The sequence below is a fragment of the Pipistrellus hanaki genome (assembly GCF_964339955.1).
Source record: "Pipistrellus hanaki genome assembly, chromosome: 1".
NCBI classification, from domain to species: domain Eukaryota; kingdom Metazoa; phylum Chordata; class Mammalia; order Chiroptera; family Vespertilionidae; genus Pipistrellus; species Pipistrellus hanaki.
This window is the reverse complement of record NC_140503.1, coordinates 26,648,368-26,668,791: the sequence shown is the minus strand read 5'-3', so window position 1 is coordinate 26,668,791 and position 20,424 is coordinate 26,648,368. Positions and strand designations below refer to the sequence as shown.

Below are 20,424 nucleotides of genomic sequence, written 5' to 3'. Positions count from 1 at the left end.
AACAGTTTACAATTCCAATGAGAAACAGAATTTTGAGACTTACCTGGTTGATCAGTTGTTTAGAGCATTGTCCCAATTCACCAAGGTTTCAGGTTCTATCCCCACTTGGGGCACGTACAAGAATCAACAATGAATGCATAAACAAGTGGAGCAACAAATTGTTATCTCTCTTACTTTCTCTAAAGAAACAAAAACATCAATTAAAAAAAATTTTGGACTGAAATCTTCAAAGGTCTTTGTTAATAAATTCTTGTTCTTTGCTTGCTTTTCCCCTAGTACTTTACACAATGTTCTTGAAAGTTAATATAACTCATTAGGTGACAGTTTCTTTGTCCTTTCATTTAGGGTTATATTTTAGTCCTTTTGGGTTTTAACAACTCTCTGTTCTCTTGGTGCTTTGATTTTTGAAGCATCATGTTCCTTAAGATGACTTAAAAACAGCAGCTTACAGTTTTAATTAAAGATATCTCCAAGTTCCCACCTAATGCCCGGCTGGTGTGGCTCGATGGTTGAGTGTTGACCAATGAACCAGGAGGTCATAGTTCAATTCTCTGTCAGGGCACAGGCCTGGGTTGTGGATTCAGTCCCCAGTAGGGGGTGTACAAGAGGCAGCAGATTGATTTTTCTCTCTCTCCTTCCTTCCTCTCTCTCTAAAATCAATAAAAAACATTTTTAAAGAAAAGTATTGTGTATTTAAAGATACCTTATGTTATATGATTCCATTATATGAAATGTCCAAAAATAGGCAAATCCATAGAAACAGAAAGTAGATTAGTGGTTCCCAAGTACTGGGGGGAGAAGAGGACAGGGAGTGGCTGCTCATGGGTGCTGGTTTCTGTTTGGAGTGTGATGAAGCTCTTCTGGAATTGGTAATTTGCTCCTGCCTTAGCAAAGGCCTCCATCACCAAAGATGTGCCTGATTATAGGCAAATCTGTTATTAAATTTCAATATAACTATTTATTTCCTGCTTATATGAGCAGCAAATGATTTAACTTACATCTTTTTATTTCAAAGTTGTTCCACATCTAACATTTACCATGTTCTCTAGACAATGTACTAGGCTCTTGCTATTATGTAATTCTTAATCTGTTAAAAGCAAGTTAATGATACCCATTAGGATAGCTAGAGTAAAAAAACATGGGTTGGTAAAAATATCGAGCTATGGAACCTCTGTGTCCTGTGTAAAATGATATAGTATCGTGGTTCCCCCAAAAATGAAAAATAGGATCCAACAGTTTCACTCTGAGCATATATCCAAACGTTGAAAGTAACGTCTCAAAGTGATATTTGTACACCCATGTTCATAACAACTTATCCGTAATAGCCAAAGGGTGGATGTAACTCACGTGTCTATTGATGATGAATGAGCAAAATGTGGTTAATACATACAATGGAATATTATTCAGTCTTAAAGAGGAAGGAAATTCTGATATGTGCTATAGAATAGGTGAACTTTGAAAACATTGTGCTAAATTAAATACAACACTCTCAAAAAGTCAAATACATGTAGGATGAGTCTACTTATAAGGTACCTAGAATAGTCAAATCCATAGAGACGGAAAGTAGAATGGTGGTTGCCAGGACTCACAGGATGGGGAGTGGAGAGAGATTGTTTAATGGGTACAAAATGTCAGTTTTGTAAGATGAAAAGAGTTCTGGAGATAGATGGTGTTGATACAGAACAATGGTGAATGTGCTTAATACCACTTAAAAATAGTTTAAGATGGTTACTTTATGTGTATTTTACCACAATTTAAAATATAAAAAGGAACATTTAGAAGTAAATTAGAATAGAAATGTATGAAGAACAAGGAAAGTCACTTGAGGTTGTAGCTTCTTCTCATATGGCCATGACAATGTGGTAGGTGCAATTGCACATGATAATCAGAGCCCAAAATAGAGGTTTAAGAAAAATAGTCCATTTCACTCTCCGGTGAAGAGAGTTTATAGAGAAGCCGGAGCTGGTTTAGCAGCTGTTCCTGGAAGTCCAGACCTAGATTCTTATTGTGCTGCGCTAGCAGCGGGCCTGGGTCTGACGGGCAGCAGGATGGAAGAATGACCGAAGAAGCAAGCAAAGGGAGAACTCGTGCTTTCCTGTAAGGAATGTTCCCAAGAAGTTGCTGCAGGACACTTCTGATTATCCTGTTGACCCTAATGGGTCGCATGGCCACACCAGTTACAGAAGGTGGTGGTGAACTTAGTCTCTCTTCTAAACAGTCATGTTCCCGAGTAAAACTCCTGTCTCTGCAGAAGGGAAGAATAGATATTGCTTAGACACATCATCTCCCTGTGCTCTAGATCCCTTACCCTCCTGTGTTCTGAGGGTTTTTGTTCCTGCTGTTATCCCTTCTCGCCCCTCGTTTCTCAACTTCTCTCTATTCACCTTCCATTCGCCGCCATACTTTTTTCTCCACTGCCCTTTCACACTTCAACTTGCTATAATCTGGTGTCCTGGGCTATCATTGCAATGGAACTGGTTTTGCTGAGGTTGGAGACCAGCTATATTCCATTCACCTTATTTGAAACGTTAACCATTCCTTCCTTATTAAACTGACACCTCTCTCTTCTTGTTTTAACTCTTGGGGTTCCTTTGCCAGATCTGCTTCCTAACCCTCCCTTACATGTTAGTGTTCCTCAAGGTTCTGTCCTTGATCCTCTTGTTTTATGGCATTTATGCTGTGTGGCTAACACTGTCCATTTCCATGGCCTTCCTATCTCCTATATGCTGATGTCCAAAGCTTTGTCTCCAACACGTGTTTCCCCGCCCATCTCCATACCTGTACACCAGCTGGCTTCCATGTATCTTCTCTTTTTATTATGGAAGTGTTCAAACATAACAATAGTAGAGATGGTAGCACCATGAATTTAATACATATATCTCCCAACATCAGTCATCAGTACACAGGAATGTTTTTCACTCTACCATGATACCTTTTGAAGCAAATCACAAACATCATATAGTTTCATCTGCAAATATTTCATTATCTTCAAAATACAAGAATTCCTTAAAACTTATCCACAATACCTTTACCTCACCTAAAATAAGTTAATATCAGATACCCAGCATTGGGGAAATATAATTTTTTAAAATAGATAGATAAAAACATCATAGAGAGAGAATCATTGATCAGCTGCCTCCTGCACACCCCTACTGGAGATCGAGCCTGCAACCCAGGCATGTGCCCTTGACCAGAATTGAACCTGGGACCCTTCTGTCTGCAGGCCAGCGCTCTTTCCACTGATCCAAAATGGCTAGAGTGGGAAAAATAATTAAAAAAAAAATCTCCCAATTGAGAAAACCCCTTAAAGAAGTAGAGAAAGAAAACAGTTTATATTGAATAAGCATTAAATCAGGCAATCTGCTAAAAGATTACAAAGATAAAGAAATCCACTAATTTAAATAGCCAAGAAGGTGCAAGACATTAGATGTTTTCAAGATAAATGATAACTGGTCCTCCAGTAAGAGAACTTGATAGTACCTTTTGTCACATATAGTGAGTGCATCCTAACTTAAGGAAATTGGAGTGGCCACCTGTGTTAGTTGATTCCATTTATCTGAAGGGTAAACAAACTTTTCATCTTAACAGAGGCAGTTTTGCAAATTGGAGCAAGGCACCCACCACCTTTTAGGTGTGGTAAAGGTGTTGTGGATAAGTTTTAAAGAATTCTTACATTTTGTGCCCACAGAAGTTAGCCTATTATTCTCCTCCTAGAGGCCTGATGCACAAAATTCGTGCAAGGTTAGGCCTTCACAGTCCCGGCTGCCTTGGCCCTCGCAGCCCCAGCTGCCTCATGGCCCCACCCCCTGCCCACTGGCCTTTCTGGAAGGTCATTCCACTGTCCAGTCTAATTAGCATATTAGCTCTTTATTATATAGGATAGAAACTGGGAAAGGAGGGCTAGATATTTGCATTTCAAAAAGATGATTCCCAGATCCTTGAGGAAACCTTCTTGGGTTGTGAGACTGGCAAGGGCTCATTTAGTCATTATAAAGATTTACATACATTTGAAAAGGACAGAAAGAGAAATTTTGAAACAAAGTTCGGGGGGGGGGGGGGGCCCGCACACGGGGAGAAGGTCTAATTTCAATAGGGACAAGTAAAGTCAGTTCAATTTGTATCTGCCCTTACACTTTTTAATGTTCACACTGCCCTATTCACTTACATTTTTAATGTTTATTTTTACAATTTGAGTTGGGATCCAAGTAAGTTCCATATTGATTGCTGTCTCTTAGGTCCTTTATAGGTCCCTCCTCTGTTATTTCCTTCTTCCTTGCAATTTATTTCTAGAGGAAACTAGGTCATGTGTCTGCAGAATCTCTCAGCTTGGATTTTGCAGGTCGCATCCTCGTCAACCTATGACTTGTTCTTTTGTCCTCTGTATTTCCTGTAAATTGTATTTGGATCGAGATCCTTGGTCAGATTTAGGTTCAATCTCCATCCCCCACCCCCTCCGGCGGTTCTGATTCATAGATAGCCAGTATACACTTCTACCACAAATGATGTTATCAGCCATTAAATATTGTCTAGAATAGAAAGATTGAAACATTAAGTACTACTGCCTAGGATAGAGACATAGAAACATTTTGATGACAGAGGAACATCAATTGGCTGCCTGTTGCACATCCCCCTCCTGGTGATTAAGCCCACAACCTAGGCATGTGCCCCACCCGACAGGGCCTGGTTCATAGGTCCATGCTCAACCACTGAGCCACACCAGCCAGGCTGCAGTTTCTTATTACAGGACTAGAGGCCTGGTGCACAATCAGGGACTGCAGGAGGTTGGTGGGCCAGGGAGGGACCACAGGAGGGCTCCAGGGCATGTCTGACCCATGGACCCCAGCAGCAAGCTAACCTACCAGTCGGAGCATCTGGCCCTGGTGGTCAGTGCGCATCATAGCGACTGGTCAAACAGTCAATGAATGGTCAGACACTTAGCATATTAGGCTTTTATTATTACAGGATAGTTAAGATTACGCTTTCTTGAGGGTGGTCATGTTTACAAGGGGTCTAAAAAAAAGGATTACTCTGGCGTTTTGAAGGTGTGTTAACCTAGAAGCACAGAAACAACGGACAGAGTTTGCTTAAGGAATAGATATACTAAATAAGTTATATGTTTGGGGCGTGGCTATCCACCGTGACCTGCCCAGATAGTAGTGTATGCTCAGATCACCCCTGAGGTTACTTTCAGTCACTAGACATGTCAGAGTTAGAGCTTCGCTTTCGTTCACATTTCATTCACATGTGACCTATGGGATTTTCCCAGATCACTATTTCCTTTTTCTTAAAATGATTTGCTCTTAGAAACCATTTGGTTTTCCAGATTTTTAAGAATGTATGACTCAAAGAATAACTCTCATATCTCATGTTGTTTAACTCTTACCAGTTGATTAAATTCTTTAAGATAAATGTTAGTAGATGATAATGGCCAGTTTTTGCTGATAGATCCGTCCTTCCCCCAATTGATGGACAGAAAATAACATAAACTCCACCTGCAATCGGACATTCCTGAGCACCTAATAAGGCACCTTATAGGGACTGTACATTGAGCCACCAATCAGCACCTGCCAAATACCCTAAGCCCCCGATTCCTTAGTCCCTAATCATGTGCCTTACATGAAACCACCAGTCAGCATGTGCTGAGTGCCCTAAGCCCCGTCCCTTCCTCTCCTCCCCTCAAAAGGCGTGTCCACTGCATCACGCGGGCTCATTCACCTCTGGAAGGCAGCCGGCAGGGGTCTTCTCCTTCAATATCCTGGTCCCATTCTCCAGGCCCTCCGTTTCATCTTTCATTTGCTCCCTTTTTAAACACTTGTTTTTGAACCAGGACCTAAGTAGCTAATTATAACTGCTTTAGGTAAGGCTGACCTCTAGTTATTTAGACAGCTGTTGCGTTATTCCTTCAATATCCAAAATAACACAATTCAGAGGCCCAGAACCTAAGGAATTACTGTGGTTGGTTTAAGAAATTTTCTCCCTATGAATGACCTAACTCTTGGTAGGGAGTGTGTGCTAATAGAATAAGTTTGACAATGTTCAGATTTGAAGAGAGATGGAATCTCCCTGGCTCTCTCCCTCACCCCACGAGGTCAGGACCACTGAATAGGAAGAGAATTAGAAAACACTTTCCTGTGTGACTTAAGGATTGAGTCACAGCAGGGTGTGACTTTGTGGTTAGGTCTTAGGGTTTCCCAAGATTTAATTAGCTGTCTCCATACCTGTAGATTTTGTTTGTTTTATTTGAGCCAAACTGATGACAGTGATGAGAAGCAAGATCTCAAATGCTCTTGAGAATGACAGTTTTGCAGTTGCTTTTATACATTTGGAATTGAAGGAATGTAAGAAAGATAACATGAAGGTGGGAGAAAGCTAGGTGGAGTGTCTCGATGATTGGATTGCAGAATAGTTAACAAGATATTCTCCCTTGAGGGTGGGAAGAAAGCTTAGAAAAGATTTCTGTCATTTTAAGATGCACAAGAACAATGGACAGGAATTGCTTAAAGCAAAGATAAGAATTTTATAGGCTTGGGGTATGACTATCCACCACGATCTTCCTAGCTAACAATTTAAGATCAGATTACCCTAGCTACTGATCATACTTACGACAGAGTCCCTTTTTCACCCACAATTCCTCCTTCTGGTCAAGTTGTGTGTGACAGCTGAACTCCTTAGGAACCATTCCAGTGAGAAATCAGTGTACCTGTATTTGTTTTCTAATTCTTACCCAAAAGTCTAGCTTTTAAAATCACAGTCTTATTACAAACATGTTTTGGGAAGTCTTAGATTACACCATCAGTTTCAAGGGAAAGAAAAAGGGTCGGATGAGAGTGAAGGGGTTCAGAAAAAGCCTCCCCAAAATTGCCTCTTTGGCATGTTTATTACTTTCAGCTGAAGTCATTCAAGGTTCAGAAGACTCAGCAAGAGCTTTTCACTTCCCCTTTAACTACCCAAATGAATTTAGAGAGAAGGCCTGGTCCAGGAAGAGAGTTATCACCCGAGATTACTGCAAAGAGTATGGGCTAGGTGTGGCCAGTGGGAGGCAGGTCCTGTTTGTTCAAAGTCCAAGGTCCTGTATTTCTGCCTAGATGGCAAACAGTTGTTTACTAAAAGTTGGGTCTTCCCATCTTCCTGTGAATTGTCTTCTTTCCCTTTGAAGCCCCAATCACCTACCCCCTTCTCCAGTTGTCTGGGGGCATTGATTTAACCAGCCTAAGAACCTAGAAGGGAAGAAAGGGAATTTTTTTTCCCCTGCAGGAGAAAAACGACAAAGATGCCTTACCCAGTTACACTAATATGTAATTCTTGGCATATATGTGCTTTTTTCTTATTTAATCCTTATAACAAATGTAACAAGGTTTATTTTTGCGTTAAGCAAGCCTTGTCCTTGAGGTAGGACAAGCTTAGAAACTGTACTTGGTTGGACATCTTGACTCTTCTAAGAAGTTATGGGCCTGGAATTTTTCCTTTGCATCTCGTAAGGCACTGGACCCACTGTGGCAGGATGGGCAAAAGGCGATGTTTGCAGCCCTCGGCTCTCAGCCCAGAGTAGTACGGAATGCGTTCCAATGTGAGGTTCTTGAAGAATACACATCATGATGCTAGCCCAGGGTCTGAGGTCTGGAGCTACACATCTGGACTGTTAACTGGCAGAGCCATAGTCACTAGCCTGATGCATCTCCCTTTAAATCCTTTCTGGAACAAGGTCAAGTGTCAAGAATTTAAAAAGGGCCGGGACCGGTTTGGCTCAGTGGATAGAGCCTCGGCTTAGGGACTGAAGGGTCCCGGGTTCGATTCCGGTCAAGGGCATGTACCTTGGTTGCGGGCATATCCCCAGTAGGAGGTGTGCAGGAGGCAGCTGGTCGATGACTCTCTCTCATTGATGTTTCTAACTCTCTATCTCTCTCCCTTCCTCTCTGTACAAAATCAATAAAATATATTTTAAAAAAAAAGAATTTAAAAAGGATCACATTCTTGCTATCTCTTCCTGTGGTTATTAGACATTGGAATAGCTTGAAGTTTGTCAGCAGATCATTTTGCAGTGACGCTCAACCATCTTGTCCTGAAAGAGGGAAATTGGTTTTGTTGTAGTGACTTAGGAAGCCAAAGAAACCCTCCTCTTACCTCCATCCTGCCTGCGCTGGAACCAGGCTGCTAGGGTACCGTCAGCTGACAGTCTGCAGAAGACCGAGCTGACTTACGCTGACCTATCATTGTTCAGAGGGTTGACATGAGTTTGGTTCATAGCAGCATACATTGTTAAGCCTGTCTTCAGACAGTGATACTCTCTGTTCTCCTCAGGAAAGAAGGACAGATGTAGCTGGAGATGCAATTATCAGGAAACCTAAATGGTGTTGCAAGTCATCTCAGTTACATGTCTGGAGCGAAGTTTTCAAGTTAATTTTTTTTACTCAAGAATCACATTTGTGCAAAGGCATTTATTAACACCATGTTGGTATCAGTTATCTTAACTGTGGCATATGTTAAGTGGACATGTCCGAAATCACTGGCCGGGATGCCCAGGGCCACCTTCTTATCAAGGCCATCTGGGTCTAAAAGGTCTTAATAGTATTCCGTGTATTTTTATTACCAGCACTAGGAGAGAAGCAGTGAGGCTGTCAGTCTATGCAGAGCTTTGGTTTTTTTGCAAGGCAAACATGAGAGCCCTTTCAAGTTGGCTCCAAATCCGTTTGTCATTGGAGCTCTCAGTACCACTCCCCCTGCCACGGTGGTGTTCTCCGTGTCTAACAACACCTAGCTGCTGCAGAGACAACAGGAGGGCAGAGTAGGGAGGAAGGAGATGTTGAGAGTGCTGGTTGGAGTCTTTTCAGGAACTGTGAAAAAGTGACCTAGAACAAATATGTGTACTTGTGTGATATGACCTCTTACCAAACATTTTGGAGACTGGGCCTGAGGAAGCAAAATAAAATATTTTGTTGATTTTAGAAAGGGAAAGAGAGAGATCATTGATTGACTGGCTACCTCCTGAACATCCCCCAGTGGGGACTGAGCACACAACCCAGGCATGTGCCCTGACTGGGGAATTAAACTGTGACTACCTCATTCATAGGTCAGTGCTCAACCACTGTGCCACACGGGCTGGGCAACAAACTGATTTTTAGATACCCCAACACATGCTTCATGAGACTGTACAGCTTAGGGAGTTAAATGAACTAAGTAAAATTCAGACTTCTTCATTTTATTGGTAGAAACCAAATGAGTTTACCTTAAATAACAGTCTCTTCAAAAGTTCTTACCCAAATCACATTTTAGGGATAAGAGCAATTTGACTTCAAATGGACTGAATGGCCTGTGGCCATTTGCTAGACCGCCTCCAGGAACACTGCAGCTTGGTTTTCAATTAACTGGTTTTCCAGGCACAGCTTTGGGGTTCTAAGAATTAGCAGGAGCAGTCCTTTAAAAGATTAGAATTCCCTTTGCATGGAGCTAGATCTGTCTTACAGAGTGTTTAAGTCTGTAATTTTAAAAGCCATTAGGATTAGTAGTCTCTCAGCACCAAGTGAGATCTCAGCATCTTTGTTTTTCTCCAGGTTTCACTGACTTGTTATTCCTGACAAGTCATAAACACTCTATTCTATTTCAGGCACAGTCTGAAGCGCGCGCGCACACACACACACACAAAACAACACAACAAACAAAAAAACTGCACACTGATGGGCCCTGCCACTATTCTGCCCATGGACTGCCTGGGGCTCCGTCGCTTATCCCATGTCAGCCCATCCCTCTCGACTTACGGGGAGCCTTTGGAGCAGTAGGGAGGTACTGGAGTTACCTTTAAGATAATGACAAATGCCTGCTCACTTGTAACAGTGTCTTCTATGAGTTTCCAAGCAAAGGGTGACTCAGGCTCTAACCAGTTGGAGCTATTTAACTGCTGAATTTGTCCGTCTGAAGTACGTGAAACCCATGAGGGTGTGAAGATTAGCAGCTATCTGTAAAGCAGCTAGCATAGTGTGGTGTGTGGAGGCAGATACTTTTCCTCCGTTTCCCTCTTTCCTGTCCCTGGCTTTTTGCGGGATTCACTAGTGATCAGGACCCTAAATAGAAGTGCTGTCTGCACACACTGCTAAGGTCAGGTAGGGCTGTTTTGATTTCTTCCCTACCAGATGGTTGCATCATTCTGTTGATGCACTTGTGTTCTCGTTTCACTCCAGTGGAGCCTGGAGATGTTTATCAGGGCCAAAGGTGACACCTGGGCCTAAACGATCCTAATAGTATTCGGTGTATTTTTATTACCAGCACTGGGAGAGAAGCACGGAGGCTGTCAGTCTAGGCAGAGCTTTGCTTGGCCCCACTGCGTGTCAAAAGGCAGAGCCCTTTCAAGTTGTTTCCAAATCTGTTTGTCATACGAGCTTCCTTGCAGTTTCAGGTTCATTCTGTCCTCTAGTGCCTTCTTATAAGACAGGAAAGAGCAGTAATAAAACATTATGTCTTAAAAAAACAACAAAACATTGTCTTGCCATGGTAGGTTTTGTCCAGTGATTAGAACGTCAGCCCACACATCGAAGGGTCATGGCACATGCGAGAGGCAACCAGTTGATGACTCTCTCTCACATCAATGACTGTCTGTCTATCCTCGGGTGAGGATTAACAACAAAACATTATGTTTCATCTGATTTAGATTTGCAGGTGAGTTGACTTGAAGCACAAAAAAAGTTTAAGAAATGGACAGCTCCCTCAAGCATGACAGGCAGACATTCCTTCCATGTTTATAATATTTGCTCTTTTATAATATTTGCTCTGTTTATAATATTTGCTCTTTTCATTATTACTCTAAGATTCTTTAAAAATTAATGAGTAGAGCTCTGGCTTCAGTGGATAAGGCATCAGCCTGTGGACTGAAGGCTCCTAGCCCTGGTCAGGGGCAACCAATCGATTGTCTCTCTCACATCAGTGTTTCTCTCTTTCTCTCCCTCTCCCTCCACTCTCACTAAAAATCAATGGGAAAAACATCCTTGGATGAAGATTTAAAAAAAAAATTAGCCAAAACCGGTTTGGCTCAGTGGATAGAGCGTCAGCCTGCGGACTGAAAGGTCTCGGGTTCGATTCCGATCAAGGGCATGTGCCTTGGTTGCGGGCACATCCCCAGTAGGAGGTGTGCAAGAAGCAGCTGATCGATGATTCTCTCTCATAGATATTTCTAACTCTCTACCCCTCTCTCTTCCTCTCTGTAAAAAATCAATAAAATATATTAAAGATAAAAATAAAAAAATCTATAAAAAAAATTAGACCATTTCTTGTGCCTTTTGAACTAGATTTGTCACAGCACTCTGACAAAGTCATAGCTTCATTATTACTTAGTTCATTTAGACTCTTAGGGAAAAAAAAAATAACATCCCAGTAGCCGCCTCACTTCTCAGAAACTCTGGCCTGTGGGTTGCAAATCATGTTCTCTACAACCTATTGCATTGCTCCAATATGCAGACTTCTCATTTCTATTAAGTTGCTTAACTGTTTTCCAAACATGGAATGTACAGTTCTTCTTTCAGGTCCTTGTTCATCTTTAGAAACCCATGCTGTGCTCTACTCCACTAGTCCTCTGGGTGCTACAGTGCTATGGGAACAGTAGGTGTTAGAGGAGAAAGCTCCTAAGAGGCTGTGGCAGGATGGCATAGTATATTCACTGATTCAGCTCTGTAATGATTAGAGGTTAGGATTATCATAGTTAGGATCCATAGCATAAGCTTTAATATTTGAGTTCTTAGTTATTAAAGATTATGGCAGCTGCCCAGGCAGGTGTGGCTCAGTTGGTTGGGCATCATCCCATGTACTAAAAGGTTGCTGGTTCAATTCCCTGTCAAGGCACATGCTGGGTTGTGGGCTCAATCCCCAGGAGGAGGTGTGATAGGGGGTATGCTGGAGGCAGCCGATTGATGTTTCTTTCTCACATTGTTGTCTCTCTGACTCCCTCTCCCTTCCTCTCTCTCTCTCAAAATAATAATAATAATAATTATATATATATATATATATATATATATATATATATATATATATATATATTTTTTTTTTTTTTAAACAAAAAGGTATGGCAATAGAATTTAAAAGAACTCATTTTGCTATCTGCCAAAATCCATTCTCATCATCTTCTGGACATAGCTTAGACCTGCACTTGCTGGCTAATGTCATGTGAGCAGGAGTGATGTGTCACTTCTAGAGCAGGGCCTTTAAACGCAGAGGTGTGCCTTCTCAATTCTTCTTCCTCTCCCACTGCCTTGAACCTGGGACCCTAGGCGTGGCAGAACCACAAGTGAAAGAAGTCTGGTCTCTGAATCACTGCGTGAAGGGAAGCCTCCTGCTGACCTATAATATCTACCTGGATGTTAAATAAACAAGAAACCAATTTACTGTGTTTGAGCCATTATTTTGGGGAAGGTTCATTAGAGCAGTTTAGCCTACTCTAACAACTTTATTTAAAAGAATAGTACACAAAGTAAAATAATAGTACAGATTATGTTTGTGCATAAAGGTCTTCCAGGATAGAGTAGTCAAGCCTAGAGAGTAGGATAGGGGACTGTCATCCTTAGGCACTTACCAATTTTACAGAAAATTTCTATTACCAGTAAAGAAAGAAAACAATGAAAGTTAGCAAAGTGCTGGTACTAATTTTACTTGTTGTAGGAGTCATTCCTTGAACACCCTTATTGTCATTGAATTTCCTTTCACTCCTTTAGCACTCATTTTACCTAGTTGTTCCCTGAAACTTATTGTGGAAATGAAAGAGCAGAGTTGGGAGTTATACAGGGTAGGCTATTCAGAGAAGGCCTCTCAAGACATTAATCCCTTCAGGGGGGTCTGATCATCCATGGACACAACTTTTTTTAATATATATATTTTATTGATTTTTTCACAGAGAAGAAGGGAGGATAGAGAGTTAGAAACATTGATGAGAGAGAAACATCAATCACCTGCCTCCTGCATTACCCCCCACTACTGGGAATGTGCCCGAAACCAAGGTACATGCCCTTGTCTGGAATTGAACCCGGGACCTTTCAGTCTGCACGCCGACGCTCCATCCACTGAGCCAAACTGGTCAAGGCTAGAACTCCTGATATGTGCAGTGTTTAGCAGGCTCTCAGACCCAGAGATTCATGCTAACCATGATGTATAACCCCAAATGCGTATGTGTAATTATGATGAGCAACAGCCTTCCAGGATCCACTGTCAGGAAGCCCTCTTGCTTATATGAGAGCAACTGGGAAACCAAAAACCAGAGGCCTGTTCCCTGAACAAGCAATCAGAGAAAATGGTGTTTCATAATCATGTAGAACTGATTATCCAGCCTGTGAGTTAATCTAGTGATCCACTCCACAGTTACATATTTAATGACCAGAATCCTTTTAGGAAATTCAGTCTCTTCCTTGAAATGTTGTTAGAAGACCACCAAATTCTCTTTAGGTTCCTTTTTAAGCTTTCCACAGCTTCTGATAAGTAAATAATAGTCAAGTACTATTTGTTGTCATACTTCTCTGTGTCTGCATCCTAGATTCCATGATTGGACTTGAGTGCTCCTCAAGTTCTGTCACTTACCCACCAGGTTGATCGCTTTAATTTCCATGTGCTACTTCTTGGTCATGTAAGGATTAAATGAGTTAAAAGTAGTTTTCAAAAATTATTTAATATGAACATTATTAATTAGATTATACAACCCACATAAAACACCAGACATGCCCTGATATCCTAAACCTAGTATGAATCTAAATGTTTGATGCGGTTTAAGTAGATGCTGATATAAACATGGAGGTGGAAGTAGAAGCATCCAAGAGTAGATACTGCCATTCAAAATCTGCCCTTCCCAAGACTGTGTTGTCAACAATGGCAAGATCTGATATTAGTTTGAAAGTTAAAGCTTCATTTCTCTTAAATCTAAAGTGTCCTGCATATTTTGAGATTTAGTAAAGTGCATAATGACTTTATGCATGGCTTTTTTCCTTTGATTTTTTAAAGATTTTTATAGATGTTTTATTTGGTCTTTTTTTCTTTAGGTTCCTAATGTCTTTGGTCTCTTGTCATATTTTTCTTCTCCTATTTCAACACCTTCCCCCTTTCTTCTATTTAGTTGTCCAGATCTCTAGTTCTAGGCCTTTTAAAAAATTATTTTTAAAAATTCAGTGACCAAAAGGCACATATGGAACTCTAGCTGAATTCTTTAATTAAAAATAGGATAAGGTTTTCTGTTTTGCTTCCAGTATCCCTTTTAATGGTGATCCCTTAGTTGACCAAAGTGGGTCCATGCTGGTCTTAATCCAAATCTTCATCACAAAGTTCTGCAAATATTAAGATGTCTATCCTGCCAAGCCAGTGTGGCTCAGTGGTTGAGCATCGACCTAGAAACCAGGAGATCACAGTTTGATTCCTGGTCAGGGCACATGCCTGGGTTGTGGGCTTGATCCCCAGTAGGGGATGTGAAGAAAGCAGCTGATCAATGATTTTCTCATCTGATGTTTCTGTCTCTCTCTGCCTCTCCCTTCCTCTCTGAAATCAATAAAAATATATTTTAAAAAAGAAAAAAGATGTATATCCTGTGACCACTTCCCCTCCTCCCGCAATGTACCTGTACTTCAGTTTAAGCAGGACCTTAAGGATACAATCTATGGTAATGTTCTGTTCTCTGGTAAATTCAGATTTCTTCCTGATAGAGTTAGATCATTTAGTCCTCATCCAAAACATGGCTAAGATGGAAAGACTAGTGTTTACACCAAAGATAAAAATTAATGTGTAGTGACCGGTATCCCAGTTCTTTGAAATATGTGAAACCTTAGTGGGGAAAAGTTACAGTTTATTGTCAGAACATATCACTAGTTCTTTTTTTTTTTGTTTTATTTTTTTTAAAGAGAAGTCAGTGCCTTCATTGGCTGAACCAGCTACTTGAGGGAAATGAAGCAGGAGTGGGTTTCTCCAATGCCGGGCCAGCCTTGCTTCATGGGCTTTGTAGGCAATGGAGAACTCACCCAGGTAGTGCCAATCATCTTGGGCTTGAATCCCATCTGGGTGAAGGTCTTGCCAATGGAGACACCCACCACGCTGTCCCCTGTCCCCTGCAGGATGATCCTGTCCCGCAGGTGTGTTCACCTTGGCCTCTTTCTCCTGGTTGGCTTTGTGCAGGGGCTTCAAATGCTGCTTCAGCCTCTCCTGCCAGGTGCTGTGCAGCTGTCACCGTGGCAGCTGCCAGGAGGCCATGTCCAGCAGTGGGTCAAGGTGCACACCGCGGAAGGTTTGCTTCTGCTCCAGCTCCATGTCCACTGTCTTGTTGGTTCTTCAGAGAGGACTGTCTAGTTCTTAAAGTGGTGCAATCAAGAGGGATTCTTTGGGTCGTAGTTGGTTTGGCTCAGTGGATAGAGCATCAGCCTGCCAAATGAAAGATCCCAGGTTTGATCCACAGTAGGGGTTGTGCAGGAGACAGCTGATCTATAGTTCTCATCATCTCTATTTGTCTCTTTCTCCCTCTCCCTTTCTCCCTGAAATCAATATATATATTTAAGTGGGACTCTAGGAGACAACTGCATAGTCAAGAATACAAACTTTGGGGGCAGAAGACCTGGATTTGTTCCTGATTCTGGCATTTAGCAGCTGTGTGACCTTGAGATCTAGTTTATAACATGAAAAATTTTGTATGTGTAGTTTTGTCCTAAATTAACTTTAAATCCTGTTGGTATTTTACTTCCATGCTATAACTCTGGGATAGAGGTTTAATTGCTCCAAATTTCGTGATTGTTAATGTCAGTAACATTTCTGGGTTTCATTTTCCAAAACCTTTCTTCATTTGCAAAATGATATTCCTGATAGGATCTACCCCACAGGATTTCTAGGAGGTCATCCTGACAGTCATGTTACATTTTGAATTTTACTGAGACAAAATGAGGTTGGTCACAAGTTATTATTTCTGGCCCAGGCCAGTAAGAGTTGGAATACCATTTCCAATTAATCTTATCATGCTCCACTTGTTTCTAGGCTGCCACCTAAAGGACTTTGGAGATTTGAGTTTCACTCCAGTCCCCAAGGATGATCTGTACAACAACCTGATAGCAAATCCTCGCTCGGTGGGCCTCGCCAACCAGGAACTGGCTGAGGTAGTTAGTAGAGCAGTATCAGGTGGCTACAGCTGTGTCACAGTGGGAGGAGACCACAGGTAAGTTGGGAGCCAGTGGTGGTGGTGGGGCTACATTGCACAAAGCTTTGGGCTAATCAATGAGCTTGTCTCAGTTTCCTGAGTAAACTAGCCCTCAGAATTTTTAGGGTATGATGGGAAAAAATTAATAAGCAGAAACTTATATGAAATAGAGAGGCCAGAAGTAAAAGCTGTCATGCCCTGTCAGTTGATCTTGAAGCACAGCAGCAGGAACTCTTTGTAACAGCCCTTCCAACTTCTTTCCCCCTCTATAAAATAATTCTCTCTCCTTTGTTTTAGTAAATTTGCATGTGGCCCGCCACGGTTACATGTTCGGGGTTACAATTCTATTGTTCCTGAAGAAACCCATTTTCCTGGGGGGAAATCTGGCTGACTTTTAAAGTCAACAATGCATAACAGCATTTTTAAAAATAAGCATTTATTTATTTGTATTTATTTTATTTGTTAATCAAGGATATTTTTTTCCATTTATTTTTAGAGATAGTAAAGAAAGGAGGAGAGACAGAGAGAAAAATCAGTATGAGAGAGACACATTGATTGGTTGCCTCCACGAATGCCTTGGCCAGGGCTGGGGATCAAGCGTGCAACCAAGGTAAATGCCCTTGACTGGAATCAAACCCGAGATCCTTCAATCCTCAGACTGATGCTCTATCCACTAAGCAAAAAAAGCTAGGGCCATAATAGCATTTTGATGTCGAAAATTATGAGCTGCTGGAGGTACATGTAGTTTATTTTGTATAGTAGGAGGACGAGTTCAAAGTAAACTATGCAAAGCTTTTAGACACAGTCCAGTATTTCATGCTTTCCTCTTAGAAAGCTTTCTTAAGAAACTGTCTTACGACTTTCATTTGGCTATTGGGAGGATTGGAAGGATAGGCTGGACTTTTTGGGTCTTCTTTTTTTTAAAGCATTTCTGCTCATAGGTTTGTTCCAAATTCCACACTTGTCATATGAATGCATTCTCTATCTCCACAGTAACTGACCCTAGGTGACTGACACAATAGATTCTTCCTCTCTTAGTAAATCAGCATATACTGTATTGAACACTCTTCTGATGTGTTCTCAAGGGATTGTGGGAAACTTGTGACTTATTGGGCTTAGATGAAATAAATACTATGCATGGAATGAAAGAAATTAAATTATACAGAATTTCAGAGATCAGTCTGGACGACAGTAGTCAACATTTCACAGGGGAGCTAAGAAATGGTAGTTTTTGTTAGAAAGAAAAAAATGGCATTAAAGTACTAGGAGTATTAAGCACTTCATACATATATATATATATATATATATATATATATATATATTCTCAGATAATCATCATCATAATGACGCGAGTGAAGCAAATATAGTTTTATTTGACTTACTGCTGGGAACACTGAGGGTCAGAGGTTAGATAACTTACTCAAGGTCTACAGCCAAGAAGTAGAGCTGGGATTCAAATCCAATAGGCAATTCACTTTTCTTTTGAGTTCCATTTTAGCAACTTTCCTTAAGATGCTTAGAGAGCTTTTCAGATCACTTAAAAGAAGTTAAATCTTTGTTACAACTGGAAAACTGAAGGTAGATTCTTCAGTATGAATAAAATTTTAGATAGAATAAGAAAGTAGTCCCAGGTTCTCTAATGAGATGTAATTAAATCAACTAGAGTGTAGGTCTCCTGCCTCTTAGCTTAGTGCTCTCAAAGTTCATTTATATTGTATGTCTAATCATATTCTCAATGTTTGGAGACTGCTTATCAATATGATTATCATAGTCCTTGGCTTTTCTTTTGTCTATAGCTATCTATCTATATTTGCAACCCTGTCACTGCTCCCGATTTCCTATTCAGTACTAAAACCTAAGCTATCTGGAAGATTCTAGACAGGAAGGGATGAGTATAAAACCTGAATAGCTATTGAACATTTTAAAGGAAGAGGACTGTCTTTTAGGGAGGGAGGGAGGAGACACCCACCACGCTGTCCACTGTCCCCTGCAGGATGATCCTGTCCTGCAGGTGTGTTCACCTTGGCCTCTTTCTCCTGGTTGGCTTTGTGCAGGGGCTTCAAATGCTGCTTCAGCCTCTCCTGCCGGGTGCTGTGCAGCTGTGTCCCTTTTAGGGAGGGAGGGAGGAGAGGACATCAATGTGAGAGGGACACATCGATTGGTTGCATCCTGATGGGGGGCGGGGGGACTGGATAGAACCTGCAACCCAGGTATGTGCCCTTGCCTGGGAATGGAACCTGAGACGCTTTGGTGCACAAGGCTGATGCTCTGACACTCCAACAACTGAGCAACACCAGCCAGGCGAGGAATAGGAAGTTTTAGGGTCACTGTTCCTTTTATATACAACATACAGTATGGACTTAATCATCAAGCCAACTCTGACTTAAACAGACTGAGATTAGTATCCCTGCCTTTTAGAAAAGGAAACTGAAGTCTAGAGAAATTATGACTCATCCTAGATCATACACCTCTTCCTGAGGGGGGAAAGGAGGAAACAACACAGCATTCTGACTTAATCCACTGCTTTTAGCACTGGACCATGCTATTCCTCAAAAAGGCCCTATGTGGGACATGCAGGTGAAAATCCTGTCGCATGCTATCCTGACCAAGAAGGATGACTACAGTTAGTTCCCAAGATGCTTAAGCTGTATTTCGCATCTATGTCAAATTCTTTGGTTACAGAAGTTGGGAAGCTTTCCAACCACTATTTCATTTGCTATATTTCTACAGCTGAGACAGGACAGCTGGCTAACGTAAGAAGATACCAAGGATAAGGAAAGGCAAAAACAAACAATGATATTTGAATGTCATACTAATGTATATAACATGCAAATAAACTTGTATTTTATTCAGTGCTCTAAAAGAGGTTTTTAATTGGGTTGCTCTGTTAAAGACTTAACTTTGATTTTTCATTTTAGAAAGTATATTTATTTTTAAAAGCTATAAGGCTGACTTAAAAGTTAATGTAACTAATTCTTTGAAAGTGATAATTATATCTCCCTGGTTTCCCATAAATGTTTCCCAAACATTTATGAGTTGTTATATATAGACCACATCCTTTAATTGGATTTCCTTCTTGAACAAGTATTTAAGGTCCCTTTCTGGATCAAATTTTAGGGATTGGGGCAGTCTGTCACACTGCAGGGGACAACCAGTGGTCAGCTTTGAACATGTAGAGCCTTCCATTTCTCCCTATCTAGCTCACTTAACCTCAGCCCCGTAGATTCTGTCTCATCCGAATCCTGCCTGAGTCTGGAGCCCTGACTTTGCCCCGAGGACAAAGTATGAGCTGCACTGGCTGAGGACATTTGTTATTGATGATGTTTGCCAAGCAGAGGGCCTTGAAGATTATTGGAGACTAGTGACCCTTGAACAACTCGGATTAAGGGCACACCCCCCTGCACAGTTGAAAAATCCAAATACAACGTTTGACTCATCAAAAACTTAAGTTGTCCCTTGGTATCTTCAAAGGATTGGCTTTAAGGCCCTCCCACCAATATCAAAATCAGTGGATACTCAAGTCCTTTATCTAAAATGGTAATGGTATAGAGCAATGCATATAGTTGACCCTCTGCATCCAGACTTCCAATCGTGGATTAAAAATAATTACGGTTTGTTTCAGTGGTTAGAGCGTCGGCCTGTGAACTGAAGGGTCTTGGGTTTGATTCTGGTCAAGGGCACATACCTCGGCTCGGCTGCAGACTTGATCCCTGGCCCCGGTTGGGGCACATGTGCGTTCTCTCTCTCTCTCTCTCTCTCTCTCTCTCTCTCTCTCATTCTCTCTCTCATTCTCTCCCTCCTTCCCTCTCTGGAAAATCAATGGAAAAAAGACCCTGAGGTGAGAATGTTTAACAAGACAAACAACAAAAAAATAGTTACAGGTATTTTTGAAAGAAATCCATGTAGTTCAAACGTGTTGTTCAAGGGTCATCTATATTTGTTCTTTACAGCTTGGCAATTGGTACCATTAGTGGCCATGCCCGACACTGCCCAGACCTTTGTGTGATCTGGGTTGATGCCCATGCTGACATTAATACACCCCTCACCACCTCATCTGGATGTCTCCATGGACAGCCCGTTTCCTTTCTCCTCCGAGAACTACAGGACAAGGTCAGTAGGCCAAGATGAAAAGAAAGTCGAATGGCTTGCAGGGGCTTGAGGGTCCAGTTCGGTAAGATTTCTGTGAAGGATGGGTTGCCAGTGGTAGAAATGCTTCCAATGCCTTCATTTGTTCATCGAACATTATTATGGGCCAGCAGTCTGTTAGATGCTAGGAATATAAACATGGCTAGGGATAA

The 20,424-nt window shown here is 41.4% G+C and overlaps 1 protein-coding gene and 1 long non-coding RNA gene across 2 annotated transcripts in view; one reads left to right on the top strand and one right to left on the bottom strand.

Annotated features, from left to right (window-relative positions):
- The window catches only part of ARG2 (arginase 2), a 33,286-nt gene that overhangs the window by 6,312 nt on the left and 6,550 nt on the right, over positions 1-20,424 (top strand). The window contains exons 3-4 of the mRNA XM_084867018.1: positions 15,967-16,144; positions 20,077-20,236. Of these exons, the coding sequence (XP_084723144.1) occupies positions 15,967-16,144; positions 20,077-20,236 (338 nt within the window). The remainder of the gene's footprint in view (positions 1-15,966; positions 16,145-20,076; positions 20,237-20,424) is intronic.
- Positions 1,595-8,050, bottom strand: LOC311613462. The gene is made up of 3 exons (XR_014793461.1): positions 4,166-8,050; positions 2,779-2,932; positions 1,595-2,245 (listed from the first exon to the last, which is right to left on the bottom strand). It is a non-coding gene; the product is annotated as an uncharacterized lncRNA (long non-coding RNA).